At 44.6% G+C, this 27279-nt stretch overlaps 2 protein-coding genes across 7 annotated transcripts in view; one reads left to right on the top strand and one right to left on the bottom strand.

Moving 5' to 3' along the window:
- Positions 1-1521: 1521 nt before the first annotated feature.
- Positions 1522-10987, bottom strand: RNF6 (ring finger protein 6). 4 transcript variants are annotated; one of them, XM_027557552.1, is made up of 5 exons: positions 10889-10987; positions 10378-10463; positions 8140-8350; positions 6957-7052; positions 1522-4328 (listed from the first exon to the last, which is right to left on the bottom strand). In XM_027557552.1, exons 3-5 carry the CDS (start codon positions 8330-8332, stop codon positions 2608-2610), a joined length of 2010 nt encoding a protein of 669 aa, XP_027413353.1. In that variant the 5' UTR covers positions 8333-8350; positions 10378-10463; positions 10889-10987; the 3' UTR covers positions 1522-2607. The 4 variants fall into 4 exon arrangements, with proteins under 4 accessions (XP_027413353.1, XP_027413352.1, XP_027413351.1 ...); XM_027557551.1 differs by having other exon boundaries at positions 10751-10939; XM_027557550.1 differs by having other exon boundaries at positions 10798-10939.
- Positions 10988-26826: 15839 nt separating this feature from the next.
- Positions 26827-27279, top strand: part of CDK8 (cyclin dependent kinase 8) — a 72607-nt gene continuing 72154 nt past the window's right edge. Inside the window, exon 1 of one of the 3 annotated variants that reach the window (XM_027557547.1) lies at positions 26827-27028. In XM_027557547.1, the coding sequence (XP_027413348.1) occupies positions 26901-27028 (128 nt within the window). In that variant the 5' untranslated portion in view covers positions 26827-26900. The remainder of the gene's footprint in view (positions 27029-27279) is intronic. The other 2 variants (XM_027557546.1, XM_027557545.1) reach the window with 2 other exon arrangements.

The following is a 27279-nucleotide window of genomic DNA, read 5'->3' as shown; positions in this document are numbered from 1 at the left end:
GAGCCTTTGTATTTGTCATGGGATTTGTTTACTGGAAGATGAATGAAATTATTAAAGAAAACACTTCTTTGTTCCCAACCAGGGTACCAATTTACCAAACTCACTAGGCATTCCTGCTGTTTTCATGGAATTTTCCATACTGCCCACCATCGAATTTCACATCCAGTGCCTACCTGGGATCTCTCTGCATGCAGGTCCTTCCACAACTTGCAAAGCACTGAGATCTACACACTCTCATTTCTCCCTGACCCCTACTTTGTTCATTTCCCCATTTCTTTGTTCTCCTCTTGATTTTCTGAACTCGTCAGGACAGGCAGCTAGAACTTCCTGAGGAAAATTTCATCTGAGCGGTAACTGCTGGATTTAGTCTCTTTGTTATGTGTGTGTGCATGCTGTTTGTCTCTTTGCGGCCCCATGGACTGTAGCCCACCAGGTTTCTCTGTCCATGGGATTCTCCAGGCAAGAATACTGGAGTGGGTTGCCATTTTCTTCTCCAGGGGCTCTTCCTGACCCAAGGATCAAACCTGAGTCTTGAGTCTCCTGCATTGGCAGGCAGATTCTTTACCCCTATCACCACCTAGGAAGCCCACAGTCTCTTGTCATATTGGGGTCAAATGATCACACTCAAATGAATGGGACAGATATGTGAACACAGTTGTTTCAGGTAAATGTCTACACTGGCCAAGCTTATAACGTGTCCTCCCTTCTGCCCTCAGAGATGCTTTACCTACGACCTCCCACCTCTTCACAGTGAACAAGAAACAACAAAATAATGTCTTTTATTCCCCAGTGTTGTTCTGCCCTTTCCAGTATCACTGCCATTACTCTGGGTTAGATAATAACGGGTGATGATGATAATAGTAAAAATTTACAGCAATTGTTCCTTTATTGACTTTTTGCTTCCAATTTTTTTCCACTCCACTGCACTCTGCACCAGTCTTCCCAAAACATGAAAAATGATCTCACTCTTCGCCAATATAATTTAGCAAGAGAAACCTCAAGTCTGTAAAGTAAAAAGTCCTTAAGTCTAGTATTTAAAGTCTTCAGATCCAATTTCCAAGCCCCATGTCCCTTGCGTTCGAGCCCTACATAAACCATTTACTCCAAAGTTACCACCTTTACATAAACCTTTCACTCTAGGTGTTCAATACTCTCCCTAACAACGTCTGTTCACGTATCTTACTGAACAAAATGCATTTAATCACTAACTGGAAAGGAAAACGAAGTCTTGAGATATACCTCAATCTCACAGAATTGGCCTTGAGGTGCTTGTTCTTGTGATTTTGTCCAAGCAGTGTCACCACAGGAAACTGTCATTAATGACATGAACAAACATGAAAGTCAGAACAGTAACTCATTTTATTAACCGAGCTTCCATTTCTAAGAGCAAATGTCTTTCCCGTGAGGAGAGGGACTCTGTCTCTCCTCTATGGAATCCTTGACACCTGTAACAATGCCTGGCATCCAGCTGATGTGAAATATCAATTTCTTTCAGTGAATAAACCACAGTGGACCAACAGAGAATAGTTGACACGTTTTAATATTTATTGGTAGAAACAGATCTTCAACGCATACTTTGTGTTTGTTCTACATTCTCTTACTTTTGTTGTCATTGTTGTATTTGGAGGTTTTTTGGCCTCCAAGTGAACTTAACATAGTATCTATGCATTTGATTCTTTACAGGTTTTTTTTTTTTAGATTTTAAACTAAATTTGAGAAACCATGCGTGTACATTTTACTTAATTTAATCCAAAAAATGGTTTGCACTTTCAAAAAAGTCACGAAAAGGCAGAACTCAAATAACCTCTATGCTCTAAAATGTCCATGTTCCATTTCTGAAAAAAGAAATACTTGTTCAGTGTTATATATTGCTTGCTGTCTAGTAAGTCAGATTGTCAGAAACGCTTCATAAATTATCTCTATTTTTAAATATCTTAATCCACTTCCTCCCCGAGATGATCCTGCAAATATTAAATATTGTGCCATATGCAGTAATAGCCCAACAGCTTAAAATAAGAACCAAATCAGTAGTTTTCAGACTGAATATTTTAACCTTAAAATTATATACCTATATATACACATATTAAATGTAAGTACTGCATAATAAATTTAACATTTCAAGTAACTTAAGTGCATTAAGCAAACATTCAGCCAGGGACTCTTTCATGAAGATGCTTTCCTTAGAATGAAAAGTTATAGGAAGGCTTATTTAGATACCAATGTCTGGACACAGTATGAAGCCTTACGGGACCTGAAAGTCCAAGCAAAACCCTGCAGGACTTTTTGGACAAATATTCACTTGTAACCTACCAAACTGTGCAAATACAAAAGTGCTTAGCATGAACAAAATTACCAAAATAAAAATATTTTGAAGGTTATTTGGTTCTAGCAATATTAACTATTCTGTACTTTAGGATAATGTAACATTTGCATTTTAAACTTTCTATAAATTTACTCTTTTTAACAAGTTAAAAAAGCACACACAAAAAATAGTTCAAACTATAATCATCTGCTATTTTTCATCCTGGTAAGCGTATCACAAATGATTCAAGAAAACAATGCCTGAACACAGCTCCACGGTGGTGTGCGTGCGAGGGACTCAGGGCCTCACCCGCTGTTGGCTAGGCCGGACCCTAAGACAGGCTGCCGGCAGACGGGGCAGGTGCAGTTCTCTGAGAGCCACCGGTCGATGCAGTGGATGTGGAACTCGTGCATGCAGGGTAACTGCCTGAGCTTGTTTCCGGCCACATAGTCACTGATGCACACACTGCAGGCCTTGCCCGGCTCGCCGTCTGCACCGCTGTGCTCGTAGTTCCGGGTGGAGAGATTGTCGATCTGCTCTTTGGTTAAACCACGCGTGGGGTCGTCATCATCCCCCTCGTTAAGCAGGAAGAAGTGAGCGAGGCGAAGAATGGGTAGTGTTCCCGTCTCCACTAAGTTACCTGAATTCCGTGCAGACCGGCCCACCACGGGGTCGCTGGCTAGGGTATGAAGCGGGGTGAGCTCCACGCGGGCCAGCCGGCCCCTGGGGGCTCCTCCCGTGGGAGGGCCGGTGGCCCCACCCGGGGGACCCGCGTCTGAGCGCAGCACTAGCCCGTGCGAGCCATCGCTCTGCGCCTCTGACTCTGACTCGGCCTCCATGAGAGAACTCAGCTCACCAAAGCCAGTCATGATCTGCCTTAGGATTGATCGCAGCGCTGTGGAGGACGGCTCGGCGAGCTCGTGCTCAGACACCCTGCGTAGCGGTACGGTGATGGTGCTCACGTAGGTGCGCATCCCCGAGCGCTCCTGGCGTGAGATGCTGCGGTGGAAGCCCCCGCTGTTTCTCTCCAAGGAGATCCGGTTCTCCGCCAGCCCCACCCGAGACCGAGTCCTGTTGGCGATGCTGTCGCGGTCGCTGCTCTCTCCGGGACGAATTCTCCTCACCTGCAGGTCCAGGGTGATGGTCGGGTGTCGCCGCATGGCCGCAGGCAGCCTGCTGGGCTCCTCCTCCTCCTCTTCCACCGTGATTCTGGACACGAGCCTGGAGTTGGAGAAGAGCGAGGACGCAGCCCCTCTGCCTTCTGGGTCCTGCTCCAGGAAGACCCGGGTTACCCCTCTCCTCCTGACAGACCGCCTGGTGCTCTGTTGGTAAGGCCGGCTCTCTCTTTGTGAATTATGGTAAACCGTACCACCCGGCGCCTGAATCGGCGACCGGCTCCGACTCCTGAAAGTAGACCGTAGTCTTATAGGCTCTAGTCTTTGGTTTGTATTCCTCACTGTGACATTGGTTCTGGCCCCATTTTCCCAGACATGGGCTGCTCCAAACCGCTGCCCCTCCCTCTGCCTGAGTTCACTTCTACCTGATGGGGTGTCGAGATGAGTGAGGGGGGCACCAGGTCCAGGACTGCCAGATGCACCCCCAATTCCATTTCTTAGTCTTCCCAGTGGAGACAGAGAGCCTTCAACTGAGCTCTGCCCCCTGGAGCCAAGGCGTGTCCTGGGAATGCGAGCACCACGGCTGAGATTCCCTGCAGCCTGGCTTCTGGTTCGCCTGGCCACAGGACTGCTTGGTCTCTGGGGCCCATCTGCAGCGTGATCTTGACTGACATCTGAGAAGGGCATAGCCACAGAGTCTTCGCCATCCATTTCAAATCCTCTGTTCTCGTGGTTGATGTGGATTTCCAGACTAAACCGAAACTCTCCACTGTGAGGGTTGGTTCGACTCACAGCTCTCCAGGTCTGGTTCCCATTCTGCCCACTTCGAGTTGCATTTCCTGTGCGAAGAAAGGTGTTCAGCCATTCCAGCAGAGAATCTTCATTCGAACCCTCTCGAGGGATTCCTGCGTCTGGAAAGCAAACCAAATCAACTTAACATCAATTCCTGAAATCTATCTTTGGATTTTCATTGAAAGCTTGTAAAGTTTTTATTAAATTAAATTATATTTAAGAACATCTGTGCATCTGAATGAATGAAAAACAGCCAAAAAGAAAATGAGCTTTCTAAAAGAAAGGTGTATACTACAAGCATACTATAATCCACAGTGTGAATTAACATTATAAAATTTTAAATACTATTTGTGCAGTAGTGTGAAGAAATCTTCACTCTTGCTTTCTATAGGCCTATTATTGGCAAAATATTAAGGCAAATGAAAAATATAACCATTACTAAAACTGTACATTTAAATTGCTTTATTCATATGGCAATATTAATAAAACATAGCAAGAAAACATACATAATTCACTTGAATTTGTAGAATCCTTTTGGGAAAGGTAACAGTGTTTTTTGCAACTAGGTATTTTGGTAACCTTAAGAATCTTGTTTCTTAGAAACTGTCAAAAACATATAGCTCAAGAACTTTGGCTTTATGAGTATAATATTAGAACCATAATATGTCTTTGTGTAAAGAAAGGAAATTTTAAGCATTTAATTCAGTTCTCTATGGCTATATCCTTATCCATAAATTTGATATAATAATAGGATAGATGTCAGGGGATTATCATGAAGATAAAAGAAGACATGGTATATGATTAACATAACATCTGGCATGATATAACATGTGAGAAAGCACTCAATAAATGTTAGCCATTATATATAATACAATAAAATACATTTTCTGTTCATTTAGAATGTGAGCTGCATGAAGAAAAAACAAGTTTTGTCTCATTTTGTTCACTGTTAAATCCCCAACCTCTATTCTATTTGGTAGAAATCAGACTCTCAATTAATACTGCTGAATGGATCAATTTAGAAATAACTGTGCCCCTGATAAACTTCTTTGACTATGACAGTGCTACTGTGGGAAGCTTACATTTTCTGTTTTTAACCAGTGGGTTATTAAAGTACAAAACTCAATGAAAGGCATTGTAATGCATATTAACTACACAGACTTTACCCTTAAAGTCTGTTCTACTCAAAACCAGCTATTAAATGGGACTGCTTTGATTTTATTTCATTACTGCAATCTCTCATAAAAAATGTTCTTTTATTAAAGTTAAACCTGTTAATCAGCTGCTGATTATCAGTAAAATAAGCAACTTTAGCCATATTCTAAAAATATAAGCTATTTCATTTGTGATGAGTACATTTTCCATTAAAACATATCTCAGACCAGTCTTACCAGCTATACTCACAGTACAATCTGCCTATATCAATGTAAAGAAAACAAGAGTTAATTTTCACTTTCCATTTTAATTTGCAAAGAGATATGAGTAAAGAGCAGGTAAACATTAACTCATTCTAAATGCCACTTATTTAATTACTAGGATGCAGTGATGATGATGCATGAAAGAGGTCACTCATATCTCACAAAATCTGTGGTCCCTTCTTCCACTGTAAATGCACTGTGACGGTCTTGGGAGCAGCCTGGCAAGCAGGGTGTTCACAGGACTGAGTTTTCATCAATGCAACTGGAGTGGAAGTGAGAGAGCTCATTTTCAGGCAGATGCCTGCGCCTCCCTCTGGATCTACAACTGCCAGTTGGAACCTAGATGTGGTGGTGACTTAGCTTGATCATCAAGGCCGCACCCTGGAGCAGCAGCAGTCGATGTCCAGTAAACCTTTCTGCAACAGTGGAGGTGCTCTGTCTGTGCTGTCTGATACAGAAGCTACTGGCCACTTGGGACTATTAAACGCCTGAATATGGCTAATATGACTGAGGAACTGAGTTTTCAATTTTATTAAATTTAAATAGGCCCATGTGGCCAGTAGCTACTGCACTGGACAGCACAGTTGTAGAACCACTCTGCCGGCTGGGTGGGTCCCAGGAGGCTTTATGGAGTACAGTGTGTCTGCACTGGACTGTTACCGTGAAAGAGGAGTAAACTTATGTCTTCCCAATCAATGCACTTGGGGTTTTTAATAGTCTTCACCCTAATTTATACCATGATCTTGATATAATATGTGAAACTACTACTAACAAATACTTGTGGGGAAGGCAGTGGTAGGGCAGACCTTAATGCTGGCTCTACTTTTAATTCTATACACTTCTGTTTAGTTTGAATTTTTTTAAGCAATTTGTTTTTTGTAAGAACTTATATTATAACTTAGTATTTGTTCAGTAAAATGATACAACAAACACAAAAACAACACAGCAAAGCAACAAACAGGTTTTCCTGACTCAGTCTTTCTGTGTTGCTCTGTATAACTTTTTAAAAGCCAAGCTTAGTTATATTAATTTAAAAATAAAAACTAGTCTGTACATTCTAAAATTAAAAAGAATTCTGCTGGCAATTAATATACTATTTCATACACAGGAGCTCCTGAAGGCAATGAGTGTATAAGACATCTTTATATGCAACCTCTGTCCTATACTGCCGAACTGTACTGCTTTGCATATAATTCATAAATATTCCCTGAATGAGTATCACATTAAATCTGAAAAACACTAAAAACCAATGTCAGACAAGGTCCTGGAAGCTCATGTCTGCAATTACTCCAATCAAACCTGTTCCTTATGGAAAGGAGTCCATAGTACCTCTGGCGGTTGTCCCATTTCTCAAGTCAGGCTGAGATGCTATTTGTTCCTTGACACCATCTAACCGCTGTTGTAATTCTTCTGATGTTATTTCTCCTAAAAAACAGAAAAAAGCTCACTGAATTTCAAATTTTTAAATTACTAAGTTTTATGAAAACTTACGGTCAGACTAATCTTTAGCAATCTGTGAAAGACATTCTACGGTTTTCATTTCTATAAACTGAAGACAGTAGAAACTGTTTACTTGATGCATATACACATCATTTTGGTTGTTTCATTTATTAATGTTTTATTTAAATTAAAATAAGATTTAATTTGAATCATTAATAAAGTGCTCCCAGTTGATATACTTAGGAACCCATAGGCTATAATTCTGTGGATTTTTGTCAGAGTTAAAAAGAAATTAAGAGGGGAATATTTCTAGAGAAAACTTCAAATATTTACCTGAATTTTACCTAGTTTATTATATGGGTAATCCAATATATAGTATGCAAATATGCAACATAGAAATATATTACATACAAACCTGCAAGTTTCAACCAGTTCATTGTGAAATTTGATTTGTAATAAAATTATGGAACACATTTGACTTTGGAGGAGTTATTAGTTCAACTAAATAAATATATAGTAACATGAGTTAGAATCAGGTTTGAAATGAATAGTATTTTATTTGTACAAATATTACTTAAGAGAAATAGGACCACATATGTAAATATTAGACACTATCGTGTACATGAACCAGTTGGTTTTTTTGACACTTGTGTAACAGTGCTATATATTCAATATTCTTGTTTGGTCACTAAGTCATGTCTGACTCTTGTAAGCCCATGGACTGTAGCCCACCAGGCTCCTCTGTCCTTGGGATTTCCCAGGAAAGAATACTGGAGTGGGCTGCCATTTCCTCCTCCAGGGGACCATCCTGACCAGGGATCAAAGCGAATCTTCTGCATTGGCAGGTGGAATCTTTACTGCTGAGCCACCAGGGAAGCCCCAATATTAACCTACTTATGACATACAGAAGTACGCCAGTGATTTTTCTATGTTTTTATGTTACAAAGCTCTTGAAGTCACCAAAACAGTACAGTGTATTTTGGAACAGGGAAGATGGGGGTAAAAACCCCTCCTAACGCTGAAACTTTTAATAATGCTGCAAAAGGTATTTTCTCTTTTACCTATCCCTTACCAGGAGTGCCTAAAAGATTATGGTCTCTCATCAGCCGGTAATCTTCATCATTGAGGTTGTTTATAAACTGGTAATAGGCTTCTTCTCTGTGGAGACGCTCTTGCTGCCACCTTCTCTCATTTTCTTGATGATGCTGGTCTTGGGATGAGGTTTCTTCACCACCATCATCTGATTGAGATCTAGATCGATTCATGCTGAGACTCCTGGCTTTCTGTTCAAACAACAAACACAAATTCAAGGTATTAGTCATGGACTGACTAAACACATGGCTTCATGTTTGTTTTTTTCATCTTCATTTTACAAATCTGCCCACTACTCAAATACTTCGTATGCCAAGTCTTGCAGTGAAAAACTTACATGTAAAATAAATATCAATACTAACAGCTCCTAGGCAATGCAACACAACTGGGCCTACTGCTTTGCTGAAAGCTGTCCCTGAAGTCAGAATGGATTTGGTTTCACCACACATTTCTCACACTTGAAAACCAAAGTGATTATCTGACTTTTACCTCTTTGACTCTCCTGTAAAGTTGGTCTAATATACTCCAAATCTCCGAATACTTCATGTTAGCATACAGATTTTAACCTTGAATTGTGCACATTCTTTACTTAATAAGCATAGGACTACTGGGTATTGGGAGGGTATCATTTACATTTATTTCCAGTAGGGGTTTTCTTCCCAAGATAAAGTTCATAAATGTAATATTACCCTCTTTGCATTTTGTTGAAGTAAAAATAAGTTAGCTGAACAGACCTGGAGTTGACCTCTCTTACACCTCACAGGAGACAATACTACATGCACAGCTCTGGGGATCCTGCAAGCACATCAGAGCTCTTGTGACTCTCCATAAGAACCTTGTTCCTAAGACTGGAGTGGTTAGTCCAGAGGCTGCTGAGTGCCAGTGAAACTTCCTGACCTTGCTGAGGCAAACACTGCTTTTGGATTATCCTGAAATGTTATTCCTGAGAAATTTACTTTTAAACCGTAAGGAAATCAAGGGAAGAACTATTTATTTCATAAATATCTTAAAATTTCTTAAACATATCTAAGTCGTTAAAGCTTCATTTCTCAACTGGGAATGCATATCAAACTCACTTGAGGAAATTTTCCAGAATACAGATGTCCAGAGTTCATCTCCAATCCAGGTCAAAATTTTCCAGGGTAGGGCCCAGGTCTAACTTCAAGAGCTAATTTGGGTGTTCTGTGGCTGAAATGGGGCTTCCTGAGTGGTGCCAGTGGTAAAGAATCTGCCTGCCAATGCAGGAGATGTAGGAGACACAGGTTCAATCTCTGGGTCAGGAAGGCTCCTGGAGGAGGGCATGGGAACCCACTCCAGTATTCTTGAGTGTGGGTTCTGGAGAATCCCATGGACAGAAGAGCCTGGTGGGCTACAGTCCATAGGGTCACACAGAGTCAGACATCACTGAAGCAACTTAGCATGCATACACGTGGCTGAAATAAACCATTCCTTGACAATTTCCAGTATGTTACTAACAGATATGTATAAGACAACATATAACTTAATAGAAGCTAGAGGGTCAAATGACTAGGTGGCCAATGAAACAACTGTTATAACTACGACTCAGTGTTTAACAAGCAAACTACTGATATTTTGGGCTTCCCCGGTGGCTCAGTGGTAAAGAACTGCCTGCCAATGTAGGAGACTCCAGTGCGATCCCTGGGTCGGGAAGATCCCCTGGAGAAGGAAATGGCAACCCACTTCAGTATTCTAGCCTGGGAAATCTCATGGACAGAGGAGCCTGGTGGGCTACAGTCCATGGGGTCGCAAAAGAGTCCGACATGACTGAGCAACTGAGCAACAAACAATGAACTGGTACTTTAAAAACAAAGTGAAATTAGCCCAGGAGTGTAACTCATTGTATGAGTTAGCTACTACCCAATCTCACATACAGTCTAACATTAAATTACAAGTTATTTTTTAAACAGGGATAACGTCATTTTTAAAAGATCTGTAGCACTATGTAATCATATGCAAATGAACATTATCAAAAATTTCCAATTTCTTTTCATGTTGCATGGTCAGGACTAGCCCATCATTAGCAAAGACTGTATTTGATAGGTACGGCAGTAATGTGACTCTTCTATATTAAAAGATTTTAAAAATTTGAAACCGGTCACAAGACCAAACTAAATTAATATTAGTCAAAACTTTTGTGCTTCTCCTCAAAAAGGTAATTCTCTCGTACAATTAAACACAATTAAATCCAAGTGAATACCTTCTTAGTTTCCTTTCAACATGCTTTTAACATACGCAGTGGCATCCGTCCTTCCATTGTTTGTGCTTTTTTTGACGGCTGCTCATCTAAAGAGACAAGAGAGTGAATGAATTCAGTCAATGGCTTCTGGGAAGGCGAGGAAACGGGCTACACGTCTCCAAACTCGGCTGCAAAGCCGAAGCAAAAATCTCTAGTGAATTCTGTGGACAGACTCACCTAGAAAACGAGATGCCCGAACAACTAGGTCATGAACCCCCGCCACCCTCCCCGCAGCAGAAACTAGGCCTCTCCCAAGGTGACAGTTCCTTTCAGGGCCCTTCTTCCCACCCCGCTCCCTCTCGGAGGCAGTCGGGCTTGGGGGCCTCAGGCTCACTTCTCAACCTTCACTTTCTCGCCACCCCTGCCCTCCGCCTCCGATACCGGCTCCTCTCCTGGCCGTTGCGACGGAAGCGCGCGCCTGGGGTAGGGTCTCCGGAACAATAAACAAACGAGCTCAGGGGGCCCGACCAACCTCCTCCCAAGCCGTCCCCGAGTAACGAACGCTTCCCTTGGCGACCCAGATTCCCAAGGGAGGCGGCTGACAGACTGCGCCTCAGCGCCAATCACCGGCCAGGGCGGTGCAGCGGGCGCGCAGGTAGCCAATCAGAGTAGAGGCGGGGCTCGGGGCGGTCCCTCAGGGGGCGCGGGGGGCGAGGGCCGCGTCTCCCGGAAGTTCGCGGGAGGCCTGGAGAGTTCCTAGGACCTCACCTCGCCGGCGATCGGTCCGCTTCCCGGCGGACGGCAGAGGAGAAGCGTGCGTCCTGGAGGCAGTGACCCCGACGGCGGGCGGAGCTCGCATCCGCGCCTCTGGAGGCTGCTGCCCTCTGTGGGCGTCTGCTGAGGAGAGGCCTCTTGCTGTGCCGCGGGACAGTCCCGCAAGGCTCTGGAGGCGGGACAGCCGGGCCGCGCCCCCTGCGCGACTGGAGATGCTCGCTCCACCGCTGCCGGGCGCACGCCGGTACGACCGGAAACCGCGTCCGGCGGGGCCCGGGAGGCGGCGTCCAGCGTTCCGGCCCTCGGCGCTGGCGGTCTCCGGGCCGCCCTCCCCGGTTGGCGTGAAGCCCAGCTGTAGGCTCCTATCCCTGGATCGCCTGGGTACCGCGTAGCTCAACACCCAGCCGCTTTCCCGTATCGCTCGTCGGAAATTGCCAGCCCTCGTCAACTCTCGAGTGCTTTTTACTCCTGTTGCTTCACCTTCCCGCTAGGAAGGCGCGTTGAAACTCTCCCCACAGTCGTGCCTCTGGTTTTATTTCTGAGATGTGACGCTTTCCAGACTCGCCTCACACCACTCGTTAAACCCTTGAGTCCCTGTTCAGCCTGGTAGGGGCTCCCCGACTTCCCTATGGTCCAGAAGACTCAGTCATTGTGCGGGTGCTCACAGTGCTGTGATTCTTCATTCATTCACTCATGGCCTTAACTGGGGAGCCGCTAGTCGATCCCCGCCATCACGCTGAGCTCCTGGGTAACAAGCCGGTGTGAGCTTGGGAATCCATGAGCTACCAGTGTCGTAGGGGTCGACGGACGTTTGTTGGTTTGCTTTTTAATTGGCATAGTTATTAGAGACTAAAAATGGAAATGTATAAATGATGCCGCCTGCAAGCCCCTTCACTGTCATCTCTGCCGCGTACTGCTACAGACTGGACTCTTCTTGGTATCTGGGAACTACTTGAAATTCAGTCTTGGGAACTCCTAGGCAACCCCAACCCTACTTTTACCTAATTTCCTTTATCTCCCAGGACTCATTTCATATCTCATGGTCAAAGGGTTTTTTTCTCTGATACCTCTGACTTGACACTGTAACGCCAACCTCCAGACACACATAAAACTGGCCCATGTCCTTTCTATGGGGGCACCCATAGCTTCCTCTGTGGACCTGTTTTAGTATTTACTCATTTTGCTGTTCAATCCCTAAGTCTCATCGGACTCTTTGCCACCCCATGGACTGTAGCCCACCAGGCTCCTCTGTCCATGGGGATTTCCAAGCAAGAATACGAAGTGGGTTGCCATTTCCTTCTCCAAGGATAACAAATATTTACTGGGTGCTGCTAGGAATTAGGTGCTAGTGATAACAGCAGAAGATGAGACCAACCAGGCCTCTTGCCCTCCTTTTCAATTGAAAAAGACAGCCACTGAGTAAGTTCCTACAATGATGTGATTTTCTGTTCATTTATAGGTCTCTTCCATCTAAGGTCCAAACTCCTTCCATTTGAACAAATGGTTTCATTCATTTTTATAGTCCCAGAACTCAGCACAGGGCCTGGCACAACATGTCCCCCAGACAACTGCATGAATGAGCAGAGAAAAATGCACTTGAGGCTGCCTTGGGAGACCAGTGGTTAGATCTCCACGCTTCCACTGTAGGGAGCACAAGTTTGATCCCTGTTTGGGGAACTACGATTCTGCATGCTGTGCAGTGTGACTGAAAAAAGAATGCAAACTTTTTACAAACAGGATTAATGCATGTTAGTGCAATGACCTCAAGAACTGTGAGTACAAGTTTGAGAAAATCACACGAGAGACATCTAAAATTCAAGCAGAAATCATTTCAAGTATCTATATGAGTTTTAATGAGTATAATACTCCCTGCTGCTGCTGCTGCTAAGTCACTTCAGTCATGTCCAACTCTGTGGGCCCCATAGATGGCACCTACCAGGCTCCCTCATCCCTGGGATTCTCCAGGCAAGAACACTGGAGTGGGTTGCCATTTCCTTCTCCAATGCATGAAAGTGAAAAGTGAAAGTGAAGTCGCTCGATCATGTCGGACTCCTATCGACCCCATGGACTGCAGCCTACCAGGCTCCTCCATCCATGGGATTTTCCAGGCAAGAGTACTGGAGTGGGGTGCCATTGCCTTCTCCCATAATACTCCCTACCCAAGGAATAAAAAAATATAAAGTCTAACCATATAATTTACCATGTGGAAATTTCTACAGATTTCTGTGGACAGATGGTCAGGTAATGTACCGAACCTGAATCTAGTATCTTGCTTCAGTTTTGTAGCCCAAGATAAAGTGACTCTACAAGGGTTCTAGATATGATAACTGGGACAGAGAGATGGATCACTCTGGATATCTGTATTTCTAGGTCTCATAACCTGCCGAAACCCTAACCCTAACCCTAATTAATCTCATTTACTGTAGTAGTACCTGGCCTTTTTTGTGTGTCTTTTTTTTTTTTATTGAAGGATAATTGCTTTACAGAACTTTGTTGTTTTCTGTCAAATGTCAACATGAATCAGCCATAGGTATACATATATCCCCTCCCTTTTGAATCTCCCTCCCATCTCCCTCCCCATCCCACCCCTCTAGGTTGATTCAGAGCCCCTGTTTGAGTTTTCTGAGTCAAACAGCAAATTCCCGTTGGCTATCTATTTTACATATGGTAATGTAAGTTTCCATGGTACTCTTTCCATACATCTCACCCTCTCCTCCCCTCTCCCCATGTCCATAAGTCTATTCTCTATGTCTGTTTCTCCATTGCTGCCTTGTAAATAAATTCTTCAGAACCATTTTTCTAGATTCTGTATATGTGTGTTAAAATATGATATTTATCTTTCTGTTTCTGGCTCACTTCACTCTATAATAGGTTCTAGGTTCATCCACCTCATCAGAACTGACTCAAATGTGTTCCTTTTTATGGCTGAGTAATATTCCATTGTGTATATGTACCACAACTTCTTTATCCATTCATCTGTCGATGGGCATCTAGGTTGTGTGTGTCTCTTAACTCCAGGACTTTTTACAATTAGGAATAAAAAGGTATAAAAGAATTAAAACTGTATCATTAAAAGGATCTTCTGTATGTTTTCTGTTTTATGTACTGAAAATGTTTAAATGATCTTGGCTTCTTACAATGACAACCTTAATTGAAATTTAAAATCCAGTTCATGGGGTCGCAAAGAGTCAGACGTGACTTAGCAACTGAACAACAACAATAAAAGGGCATTACTTTGGGAAGGTATTGGCTTTGGGTGATGAGTTAAGATCCCAGCAATACCTGAGTTGAATTTCAAAGAGGTGACAGGATTTAGAGAAGTAAAGAAGGAAGGGGAGTGTGAATGAGGGAAAGAGGGGAATGGTGATTGTTTAGAGAGAATCAATAAACGTGTCCTGCGTAGCGATTCCCAACCTTGAATGCCCATTAGGATCACCAGGGAGCTTTAAAAATCCAAGTGCTCAGTTGCAGCCCAGATCAATTACACCAGAATTGCTAGAGTGATTCACCAGGTATTTTCAATGGACACCCAAGGTCACAAACCACTGTTTAATTGGATGGAAAGCAGCATAGGAGAAACTGGTTAGGAACCGTAGTGGAGACTCGGAAGAGCTCAGACTGTGGGAAACGTAGCTATGTGGAGCTAATGAATCTAATTCCAACGTTTCCACTGCAAGCTGCCTTAAGGTGTTTTCATCATGTCAGGCTAAAGTAAATAAAGGCTGGAATATTAGATAAAGGAGCCAGGCTGTAGGCGGTGAAAGGTCACACAGGATCCTTGAAGATTTCTGAGCGGAGTAATGATGTAAATAAAACAGCGTTTTAAACTTTAAAAAGGATATAGGGTTTCAGAGAAAGAAGGACAATCATCTGATGGAACTTGACCTTGGGCTAGTAAGGGGAAGGGTTATGAAGGGTGGAAAAGCCCCAGAGTTTCTGAGCATGGATCTGCATGGAAACAAATAACCTTACATATCAAGTATCAGGTGGTTGCAAAGGTGACCTAATCGTGTTTGTGTTCGATAGAAAGAGAGCTCTGTGGCTCACAGGAGACTCATGACTGGACAGGAACCAGCCAAAAATGACTCAGCTTTTCTGAGTAGCATAGTCCAGCTATGCGGAGGGTGAAGCATATTGGAATGAAAAACCAGAGTAAGATGTTAAACCTTGAAAAACTAACATGAAACTAGACGGTGATCCTATAGATTACTGGCTACACTGTGGTATAGCAAAACAAACTTTGAAATGAAAATTAAAGTCATGCTTATTCAAGAAAAAAGGTGTCCAGCAGAGGGATAAAAGGACAATATTATATTCCTGAATATCAATTTAAAGAGGTAAATTTTCTTTAAAAGTTACAGAACACGAGAGCAGAATTCATCATCAACAAATGGGAGAAATTTTCAGTTTGCGACATTCTTACTGGTCACTGTAATGGGAATCTCTTAGCTAAGAAAAGTAATTTTTTAACCTGTTATATGTATTTTTTCAGCTGTCTCTTTTACTTAGTAGGTATTTGATGGAAGAGTCTTGGCACCATACATAGACATTAATGAAGCAAGGGATGAGTGTAGGCATTTTTAAAATTATTTTGCAAAACATTAAATTAAAAACATCAAGCTAGTGTTAAAAAGAGGGGAAATCCTGTCTTCATTTCCCTCCTGACCCAGCTTAAATGTCATAGTCTGTCCTTTTCACTCACTGCTGCCAATAATCCTCACTTGCCATCCCTCATCTTTTCATCCTACCCAGCTGGCAGGGCCCTAATCCAGGATGAATCCAACATCTGTCTTTGTCTGGTCTCCACCTGGGCTGTTGAGTGCTGGTGTCAAAAACCTCACAGCAGGGCAGACGGATACTGATACACTGCATGGCTGCACCTGCAGATGGGCCCTTGACATTGGCTGGAAGTCCTAGGACGGCCTGCCAGCTATCTCTCTGATTCCGCCCAAAGGTTGTTTTCAACCTGCAGTCTTTTCAGGTATGAAATCATTGCTTTCTCTCCTTCCACACCTGTCTGCTCATTCACAGCAGGCAAACTTTTACCATATAGAGAAAACCAAAGCCATCTGAAACAGAACTACTTTCACCAAATTTACAGAGTCATATATATCCATGCCTGGTTGGAGAAGACTCTTGAGAGTCCCTTGGACTGCAAGGAGATCCAACCAGTCCATCCTGAAGGAGATCAGTCCTGGGTGTTCATTGGAAGGACTGATGCTAAAGCTGAGACTCCAATACTTTGGCCACCTCATGTGAAGAGTTGACTCATTGGAAAAGACCCTGATGCTGGGAGGGATTGGGGGCAGGAGGAGAAGGGGACGACAGAGGATGAGATGGCTGGATGGCATCACCGACTCGATGGACATGAGTTTGGGTGGACCCTGGGAGTTGGTGATGGACAGGGAGGCCTGGCGTGCTGCGATTCATGGGGTCGCAAAGAGTCGGACACGACTGAGCGATTGAACTGAACTGAACTGAACTGGTAGACAGAAAAGCATGGATGATATTTTGCACTTCCTATTCACAAGAGGTGAGGTCTACTTGCCCAGTCTTTGAAACTGGGCTGATCTTGAGTCTTGCTTTCACCAACAGAATGTGGTAGAAGTGATAACGTCTAAGTTCCAGAGCCCCAGCTTCAAGAGACCTTAATACTTTAACCTCTGCCATTTAAGAGCTCTCCCCGGTGATGTAGGAAAGTGTGAGACTGGACTGCTGAGCCCAGCCAACCCCCAGAAAGGCGAGAAACAATCAATTTCTGTTTCACACCACTGTGTTTTGGGGTTGACTGTAGGGCAGCAGATCTGTGACAATAGTTTGTGTCCTTTTCTCCTCCTACCTGTTAACCACAGAGGAGATGTTCACGCACAAGTCTCCCCTCTCTGGTCCAGTCTCTTTTGCTAGTTTAGGGGTCCATAACTATTCATCATTCTTATTAATCCCTTATAACCGGTTCCATTGAATTAAGGAAATACCTCCAGTCTCTCGCGGCTAACAAAGCTTCCTTTGATCTTATGTTCACTCCCAGTTTTAGCCCTGATGCTGTAGGCTCTACTCATCTCCCTTTCACAGCTAACATCCTGAACGAGACTAGTAATAGCTAACATACACGAACACTTACCATAGCTAGGCACCATTCTAAATACATATATTACTAAGTGCCTTAACCATGACAACTACCTCAAGAGGTTCAGTTCAGTTCAGTTCAGTCGCTCAGTCGTGTCTGACTCTTTGCGACCCCATGAATCGCAGCACGCCAGGCCTCCCTGTCCATCACCAACTCCCGGAGTTCACCCAGACTCACATCCATCGAGTCAGTGATGCCATCCAGCCATCTCATCCTCTGTAGTCCCCTTCTCCTCCTGCCCCCAGTGCCTCCCAGCATCAGAGTCTTTCCAATGAGTCAACTCTTCACATGAGGTGGCCAAAGTATTGGAGTCTCAGCTTCAGCATCAGTCCTTCCAATGAACACCCAGGACTGATCTCCTTCAGGATGGACTGGTTGGATCTCCTTGCAGTCCAAGGGACTCTCAAGAGTCTTCTCCAACACCACAGTTCAAAAGCATCAATTCTTCGGTGCTCAGCCTTCTTCACAGTCCAAATCTCACATTCTATGACCACTGGAAAAACCATAGCCTTGACTAGACGGACCTTTGTTAGCAAAGTAATGTCTCTGCTTTTGAATATGCTATCTAGGTTGGTCATAACTTTCCTTCTAAGGAGTAAGCATCTTTTAATTTCATGGCTGCAATCACCATCTGCAGTGATTTTGGAGCCCCCCAAAATAAAGTCTGACACTGTTTCCCCATCTATTCGCCATGAAGTGGTGGGACCGGATGCCATGATCTTCGTTTTCTGAATGTTGAGCTTTAAGCCAACTTTTTCACTCTCCACTTTCACTTTCATCAAGAGGCTTTTTAGTTTCTCTTCACTTTCTGCCATAAGGTGGTGTCATCTGCATATCTGAGGTTATTGATATTTCTCCCAGAAATCTTGATTCCAGCTTGTGTTTCTTCCAGCCCAGCATTTCTCATGATGTACTCTGCATATAAGTTAAATAAACAGGGTGACAATATACAGCCTTGACATACTCCTTTTCCTGTTTGGAACCAGTCTGTTGTTCCATGTCCAGTTCTAACTGTTGCTTCCTGACCTGCATACAGATTTCTCAAGAGGCAGGTCAGGTGGTCTGGTATTCCCATCTCTTTCAGAATTTTCCACAGTTTCTTGTGATCCACACAGTCAAAGGCTTTGGCATAGTCAATAAAGCAGAAATAGATGTTTTTCTGGAACTCTTTTGCTTTTTCCATGATCCAGCGGATGTTGGCAATTTGATCTCTGGTTCCTCTGCCTTTTCTAAAACCAGCTTGAACATCAGGAAGTTCAGGGTTCACATATTGCTGAAGCCTGGTTTGGAGAATTTTGAGCATTACTTTACTAGCGTGTGAGATGAGTGCAATTATGCGGTAGTTTGAGCATTCTTTGGCATTGCCTTTCTTTGGGATTGGAATGAAAACTGACCTTTTCCAGTCCTGTGGCCACTGCTGAGTTTTCCAAATTTGCTGACACATTGAGTGCAGCACTTTCACAGCATCATCTTTCAGGATTTGAAATAGCTCAACTGGAATTCCATCACCTCCACTAGCTTTGTTCATAGTGATGCTTTCTAAGGCCCACTTGACTTCACATTCCAGGATGCCTAGCTCTAGGTCAGTGATCACACCATCGTGATTATCTGGGTCATGAAAATCTTTTTTGTACAGTTCTCTGTGTATTCTTACCACCTCTTCTTAATATCTTCTGCTTCTGTTAGGTCCATACCATTTCTGTCCTTTATCGAGCCCATCTTTGCATGAAATGTTCCCTTGGTATCTCTAATTTTCTTGAAGAGATCTCTAGTCTTTCCCATTCTATTATTTCCCTCTATTTCTTTGCATTGATCGCTGAGGAAGGCTTTATCTCTCCTTGCTATTCTTTGGAACTCTGCATTCAAATGGGTATATCTTTCCTTTTCTCCTCTGCTTTTTGCTTCTCTTCTTTAGTTACTACTATAATTCCAATTTTCCAGCTGAGAAAACAGAGGCACAAGGAAGTGATAAACATGGTGCCCTGTTGTAGGTCTGGATATGAAAGTCGGATTTTGTGGCTAAAGTCAGTTCTCCTAACCATTCTGCTATAGAAGCATCTACACTCTGTTCCATTTCCTTACTTCAAACTTAACTCTTCCACGCAATGTAGACCAGCTTTGCCCCCATCTCACCACCAAAACTGCACTTATTATCCAAAACAATCTATAGAGATAAGTCACATGGTCTTAGTGGGGACCCCCCCCAAAGAAATTGGCTCTTAAGAGGCCCCCAAATTCTTAGCTATTACAATGGCTTGTGGTCCTCAAAGTGCCATGGTAAACAGATACACAGTGTATCTGTGGTATTAACATTTCATAGGGGTGGACAGTTAGGAAGCAAAATGTCTAAAAATATTCCTTGGGCGGGGGGGGGGGTGATAATTTTAAAAGAAGTTGAGAAACACTGTGTAAATTAAACACTATACTCCTTATCTTGCTTTACTTCTTGGCAACATCCAACACTATCGACCATTCCCTTCTTTCCAAAACTTGTTCTTCTTTTGTCTTTTGTGATATCACTCCCCTTGATGCCCCCAAAAAACCCTCTGGCTGCCTCCTCTCAGTCTCCCTTTCTGGCTCCTCCTCTACCCACCCCTGGAATGTTGGAGGTGCTCAGGGATCTGCTCTGTTCTCAGTGTAACACTTTGCAGGTGATCGAGTCAATTTGTACAGCTGATGATTTCCAAATTTTTATCTCTAGCTATGATCTCTCTTTTTAGCTTTAGTCTCCCATATGCCCCTTCCCACTAGGAATGTTCACTTATATTTCTGCAACATGTCCTATTTGACATGTCTAAAATGGAGTTCTTAATTTTTCTTCTAAACTTATCTCTTTCAAAGTCTTCTCCATCTCAGTAAGCGGCAACATCTTCAGGAGTCATCTTGATTCCTCTTTCTTTACATCCCTTCCAACGATCAGCAAGTCCCCTATCTATCTATTTGTCTGTCTATCTACTTGCCCTATCCATATGTCTGTCCCTCAATCTTGCTTTCTAGAATCCATTCTTAACATAGTAGCCAAGTTGTTCTTTTCAAAGCAAAGACACCTGGTCACTAACCTGCTTGCAACCTTCCAGTTGCTCCAAAATAAAACCTGTGGCCTAAAAGACCTCCCTGGTGGCTCAGTCAGTAAAGAATTTGCCTGCAATACAGGTAGACCCAGGTTCCATCCCTGGGTCAGGAAGGTCCCATGGAGAAGGAAATGGCAACCCACTCCAGGATTCTTGCCTGGAGAATCCCATAGACAGAGGAGCCTGGTGAGCTACAGTTCATGGGGTTGCAAAGAGTTGAGTCGGACACGATTGAGCAACTACAAAAGGTTCTGTATAGGCTTGCACCTGCCTACCTCGTTGTCCTCATCTCACACAACCTCTCCCCTCATTATACTCCTATCACACAGCCTTCTTTCTATTCCTTGGCTCCTGGCTCAAGGTCTTTGCACTTGCTGTCTCTCAGATCCATCCATCTGGGCCACTCTGCCTCCCTCCCCTTGGCAGCTTTTGCTCCTCGTCACTCAGGTCTCCCCTTAAGTATCACCTCAGAGAGTCTCTGGCCATTGACCTGATCTAAGTAATCTCCTCCTGGGCCCACTTTCCGACTCATTGTCCTGTTTCATTTCTTCATGGTACTTACTTAGAGCATTCCCCACTTCTCCTGTGAGCTCTTTACCCCCATCTTCCTCATCCCTCTGAATGAAGGAGCACTGTATTCTTATATAACCCTGCCTCCATGGCCACACTTCACTGGTCCAAGTCGGGCTCCTCACCCAGCTGGTCCAGCGTCTTTCCTGGGGTTTCTAGAACTGGAATTGAGAAGCAGAGCTGATTGTTCTCTAATGACAGGCATCTTACATCAAATTCAGGGACTGTTAGTGGTCATGTGTCCAGTCATGTGGAGGAAATGACTCTGTAAGAGCAAATGACACTCACATGATTAAGGGAAGAAAGTTATTTTTGAAAGTTTTCTTCTTTTTTTTTTTTTTTGTTCTGGTGGTTTCTAGGGTCTAAATTAAATTCGAGATGCTTATAGAGTCGAGAAACTTTTTGCATCAGTATTTTCTTTGAAAAATTATAAAAGACTAGACAGATTGAAGCTGCTATTTATCATGTCTAACATTACACTCAAATATAGATGCTTAATTTGTGCTTTTTGATGATAAAGGTAACAAACACTCAACCTGTAGAATGGGAGAATAGATATTTTACATTAAATCACTTAGAACTGGAATTGAGATACAGACTGAGAAAATGGAATTAAAAGTTGCAGAGACAAGTGATCAGTGCTGAGAAGACTTAGTAAGACTTTTACGTTCGTATATTATAAAGCACCAAATCCTTCTGCTGCAAAAAGCACATGCTCAAAGGAAGGGCTGGGGAAAATGTCCAACGTTTTAAAATGACTTGCCCCCCTTTATATTATTATTAAGGTTCATTTAAATCTTTATAGAAACCAAGCCAATGCAGCACATTCTAATTCTTTATAATTATGCAAACTATGTCCTGGGCCCTGTGTGGAGGCCTAAGAGAAGTTAGAGACTCAGTCATTAAGGTGTTCACTAAAGGAAAGATTTTTTTTTTTTAAATACATAAAATAAATGGCTGGGCTTTCCTGATGGCTCAGTGGTAAAGAATGTGCCTGTCAAGCAGGAGACTTGAGTTTAATCCCTGGGTCAGGAAGATCCCCAGAGAAGAAAATGGCAACCCACTCCTATATTCTTGGCTGGGAAATTCAATGGACAGAGGAGTCTGGTGGGCTACAATCCATGGGGTTGCAAGAGTTAGACACAACTGAGGGACTAAGCAACAACAGCAAAATAAATTACTACCATATAAGGTAGCCAGGCTTTCCTGGTGGTTCAGACAGTAAAGAGTCTGCCTGCAATGCAGGAAACCCAGTTTCAATCCTTGGGTCTGTAACAGAGCAGAACAACCCACTCTAGTATTCTTGCTTGGAGAATTCCATGGACAGAGGAGCCTAGCAGGCTATAGTCCATGGGGTCGCAAAGAATCGGACATGAATGATTCGACTTAGCATGCACGCATATGAGGGAGCTATGATGTTTCTATGTGAGTTACAAAGCAAGTGCAATGGTACCAGGGCTGGGGTAGGAGTTCATGGGAGAGAAAGGTCATATTCAGTTGCCAGAACCAGGAAAGGCTGCGTGACTGACTTAGGCATTTGAGCTGTACCTTGGAGGATGGGTAGCCCTACAAAGGTCAGAGATGGTATGAGGAAGCATCCAGCCTTTGAGAATGGGACAAAAGCATACTTGGCATGAGCACGAAGGACAGTGAACAGCAAATGAAGGCCTGAGCTCAGATGGTTGGCAGGAAAACAACAGAACGTCTGTCTATGGGCACCGCTGTGCTGGGAAATTGGGAGGTTCAGGGCACCGTATGGTATGCTCAGTTTCAGAAATTTTAAGTTTGAGATGACAGCACATTATCCCCTGAGGCTGAACAGGAGGTAGTAGAAATATGGGGCTGGTGTTTGAGAGGCATGTTTAGACTGGAGATGTTAAATTTAGAATGTAAAGAGCCACATTTTAAGACAAGAAGCACAAGTGTGGCTTGTGCGTTGTTTGTAACATGGACCAATGAGGGCCACAGTGCTCTAGTGTCACTGGAAGTCACCATGGTGCCACGAGACGTGACATCAGGATGACCCGAGGCTGAAATCAAACCGAAATGGGAGCCCTTAGGTCCCTGATATGTTCGATTCAGTCAAACAACAGTTAAGTGTGAAGCTGATTTCTCTGATCCCTCCCTCAGGTTTTTGGAATACAAGCATGAGCCCCAAGGGCTTCCCAGCACACTGCTTTGGCTCTGTGGGCCACTTCTTCACTCCTACAATTGAGGTTCCAGCTGCTGCCTCTTCCTTTCCTCCAAGCCTGGACACAGGCTCCAGAGGTAAGACCAGCTTATGTCTTAGGGATGATAGAAGGGAATTATCACACAGAAAAGAAAAACCTCAAGCTGGATATTAGCTATCACTGCTCCTGACACATTAGCCAAGCTCCCCTCAGGGGCCCTAGTGGCTCACTCTTCCTTTGCTCCCTATCCTGATGCTCTGCTAAGGGGCCAGCTCACCCCTGTGTGCCCCCAACCTAGAGTCCAGACCTCTAACTCACACCATAGTTGCAGAGAGAAAAGCAAGTCTTTCTCTTTCCTGGTCCAAGGCGGCCTTCCTTTCCTACTCTGGGATTACTCACAGTAGAACCATGGCTAGCTTGACTACAGGAGTCATTTCACCATGTACATGTATATCAAAATATCATGCTGTACCTCTTAAATCTACACTATTTTTATGGAAAAAAAAAAACCTCAGGAGCTTCCCTGGTGGCTCAGTGGTAAAGAATCCACCTACCAATGCTGGTTCAATCCCTGCTCTGGGAAGATCCCAGGGGATCAAAGGAGCAACTAAGCCGGCGCATAGAAACTACTGAAGCTCCAACTTGAGAGTCCGTGCTCCCCAACAAGAGAAGCCACTGCAATGAGAAGCCCGTGTACCGCAACAAGTGAGTAACCCCCGTTCACCACAACCAGAGAAAAGACTGCACAGCAGTGGAGAACCAGCACAGCCAAAAGTAAAATATATAAATAAAATTATTTAAAAAACAAACAAACAAACTCGGTTTCTTCACAGGGATGTCTGACTTATCTTCATCCATAAAGTGGATGAAGTCATAACAGTAGTCAAAAGTCATTTGAAGAAGTTGGAGACCTTCAGATTCAGGAATATTATGTGCAAGGGATGTGGGAAGTGGGTACAGGGCCAGGGTGGGAGCAAGCCCAGTCCCAAGCTTCTTCACTACCTTTTCTCTAGCATCGTGTTTTGGTTTCTCAGGATCAATGAGTAAACACTTGGACAAAAAAACACATCATTTGAGAAATACAAAACATATAAGCTTCAGGAAGAGTCTAGTCTAAATTTGTATTTAGGAAAAAAATTAAATTATTTATGCAAAGGAACAGTCCTGCTAGAAATCCTCCAATTTACATCACTGAATAGAAACATCTAACATCCCACTCATGAATGCTTACCTTTCTGGAGCACTTACTGTAAGCTGAGGTCTTTTTTAAATTTTTTGGCCATGCTGTGAGTCATGTGGGATCTTAATTCCCCATTCAAGGATTGAACCTGGGCCCCCTGCAGTGAAAGCTCAAGTCTTAAACACTGGACCACCAGGGAAGTCACTGAGGTTTCTTATATCTCCATTTTGCAAAGAAAGGAATTCAGGGACCAAGGACACACTGCTAATAAATGATACATCAAGATTCAAACCCAGGCCCCCTGACCAGTCAGTATATTTAAACACTAAATAGTATTTGACGTACTAGGAAAAACAACTTTGTTTAAACCGTGGTGAAGTCACTCTTTTCTCCTGGGAAATTTGTTTAAGAGCCCTTCTGAGAATTTTTCATAAAATGGTATCATGGTCATCATTTGTACATAAATATTTTTGACACAAACATCCTTACTCATTAATTCAACACATGTTTCTGATTTCCCTGATAGCTCAGTTGGTAAAGAATCTGCCTGCAATGCAGGAAACCCCTGTTTGATTCCTGGGTTGGGAAGATCCGCTGGAGAAGGGACAAGCTACCCACTCCAGTATTCTTGGGCTTCCCTAGTGGCTCAGCTGGTAAAGAATCTGCCTGCAATGCGGAAGACTTGGGTTTGATCCCTGGGTTGGGAAGATCCCCTGGAGAAGGAAAAGGCTACCCACTCCAGTATTCTGGGCTGGAGAATCCCATGAACAAAGATGTTTTTGACACAAACGTCCTTACTTATTAACTCAACACATGTTTACTGCACACCAAAATCAAGCCGTGATACTAGGCATCAGGGAAGATGCAAATATGACTTCTTATAGAAATTAATAATCTAGCAAGGAAGAGCAAATAAAAGAACACAATTTGATGAATATCGTGGGAAAGGTGAAAAAATTGGTTGGACGTTCAAAGTGGAGAGATACCGTGGGGAACTTTCGTGAAAATGGTAGCAGTTGGGAAAAGTAAAATAAATATAAACATAAAATTAATATAAAATAAAAAAATGAAAAATAGACATCTAAATAAGGGGGATAAAACAAAATGAGGCATTATTATCAATATATCAGCACTGGGACTTCCTTGTTGGTCCAGTGGCTAAGACTCCACACTCCCAATGCAGGGGTCGGAGGTTGCATCCCTGGTCAGGGAATTAGAACCCACATGTTGCAACTAAAGATCCTGAGTGCCACAACTAAGACCTGGTGCAGCCAAATATTTTTTTAAAAAACGATAAAGATACCAAGACTCCTCCAGCAGACACCTTTCCTCCCTTAAAATTATGAACAGTTTTTATGGATTTAGATCCATTGCTGTAATCATGGCTAAAAATAGCTATTCTTAGGAGCAGTGGTACAAAAGGCCGTACTCAAAGCACCATCTCCTCTGAAAGGATAGTCCTCTGTCACAAGAGTGCCACTCTCTAGGGGCAGCGTGGCCACTCCCAACTGACTCCCTTTTACTGATGTTTGTAATGTGTGTCAGCACGTTGCTATCACTGTGCAGCCCTTATTAGACCGTGAACTACAAGATTCCCCAAGTGATAGTCTGTGAGCCGTTGATCAATAATTAGACTTTCGATAACGATAGTGCCCTTTAAACTCTGGAGTTCGTAAGTGGCACAAAATGTGATTCTAACACAGACTAGACTCCCTCACGCTTAAATTTCTCTAGTTAAGTTTCTGGCCCAAATCTGACTTTAGCGACAACGCTGTTAAAAAAAAAAAAAAAAAAAAATTCCCAAGTGGTCATCGAAACGCCTCCCCTCCTTCTGGACTACGAATCCCATCGTGCATCGCTCCCACCTCCCCTCTCGCGGAGGGCGGAGCCTAAGGCGGGGCGGCCACGGCGGCGGCCGGTGCATTCTGGGTGCTGTAGTCTGGAGCCCCGGCTGCCGCCCACGTGGTGCTGGTGGAGGCTTCTCAGGGCAGCGGCTACCGCGCTGGGTTCACGCGCCCCCCGGGGGAGTGAGGCTCGGCTGGAGAGGTGCGCGGCGCGGGCGGCGGGGAAAGCGGAGCGTCCCGGGTCTTCGCGACGTTTTTGCGACAGCGCGGCCGCGTTCCGCGAGTCCCCGCCCTCCGCTCTCTGAGGAGGTGCCGGCTGTTGTGCGGCGCTGCCTTTCTGTCTGAGTGGACGGCAGAGCGAGCGAGGGAGCGAGCGTGAGCGTGTGTTAGCGCGGCTAGGCGCGAGCGCCCGAGGGAGAGCCCGCCGCGCCGCCGCCGCCCGCCGCGGGGGCCGAGCGCGCGGCCGGAGCGCAGGAGCCAGAGCCCCGGAGCCCGCGGGGACAAGGGCAGCGACCGCGCTCCCCACCCCCAGCCCTCGTCCCTCGCCCTCCTGCGCCCCCGGGTTCCTCGGCGTGTGTCCCCCCACCCCACCCCGGCCGGCCCCCGCCCTGCCGCCCCGCTGGATGTCCCCGGCGCCCTCGCGGGGCCTCCTCTTGCTCCTGCCGCCGCGGCCGGGCCGGCGCTGCGGCCACCGGGCGTAGAGCGGGCGGCTTCCCGGGGGCCGCGGCTGCCGGAGCCTCCCGGAGGGCCCCCGCCCCCGCGCCGCGGCGCCGCGACCCCCGCTCCCCGGCCCCGCCGGCCGTGACAATGGACTATGACTTTAAAGTGAAGCTGAGCAGCGAGCGGGAGCGGGTCGAGGACCTGTTTGAATACGAGGGCTGCAAAGTTGGCCGAGGCACTTACGGTCACGTCTACAAAGCCAAGCGGAAGGATGGGTGAGTGTCGGCGGGGCAGGTGGGCAGTCTCCCGCGGGCCGGGCTCCGGGAGGATGTGGTGCCCGAGGGGGGCCGAGCCCGCGCGAGACCCCCACCCCCACCCTGCGAGCCGGTCCAGTGGTCTCCCGGCGCCGCTCGTCGGGAGGAGGAGCGTGTGACCCACAGGCTCTGTACTTTTCAAGGGTTTCGGTGCCAGATTTCTTTAAATGTTCCTTATAAAACGTCAGCTTAAATGATGTTGGAGGGAGGGG

The sequence above is a fragment of the Bos indicus x Bos taurus genome, chromosome 12 (genome assembly GCF_003369695.1).
Source record: "Bos indicus x Bos taurus breed Angus x Brahman F1 hybrid chromosome 12, Bos_hybrid_MaternalHap_v2.0, whole genome shotgun sequence".
Classification (NCBI taxonomy): Eukaryota; Metazoa; Chordata; class Mammalia; order Artiodactyla; family Bovidae; genus Bos; species Bos indicus x Bos taurus.
Note: the sequence above shows the minus strand (reverse complement) of the source record. Positions and strands in the feature narration are given on the sequence as shown.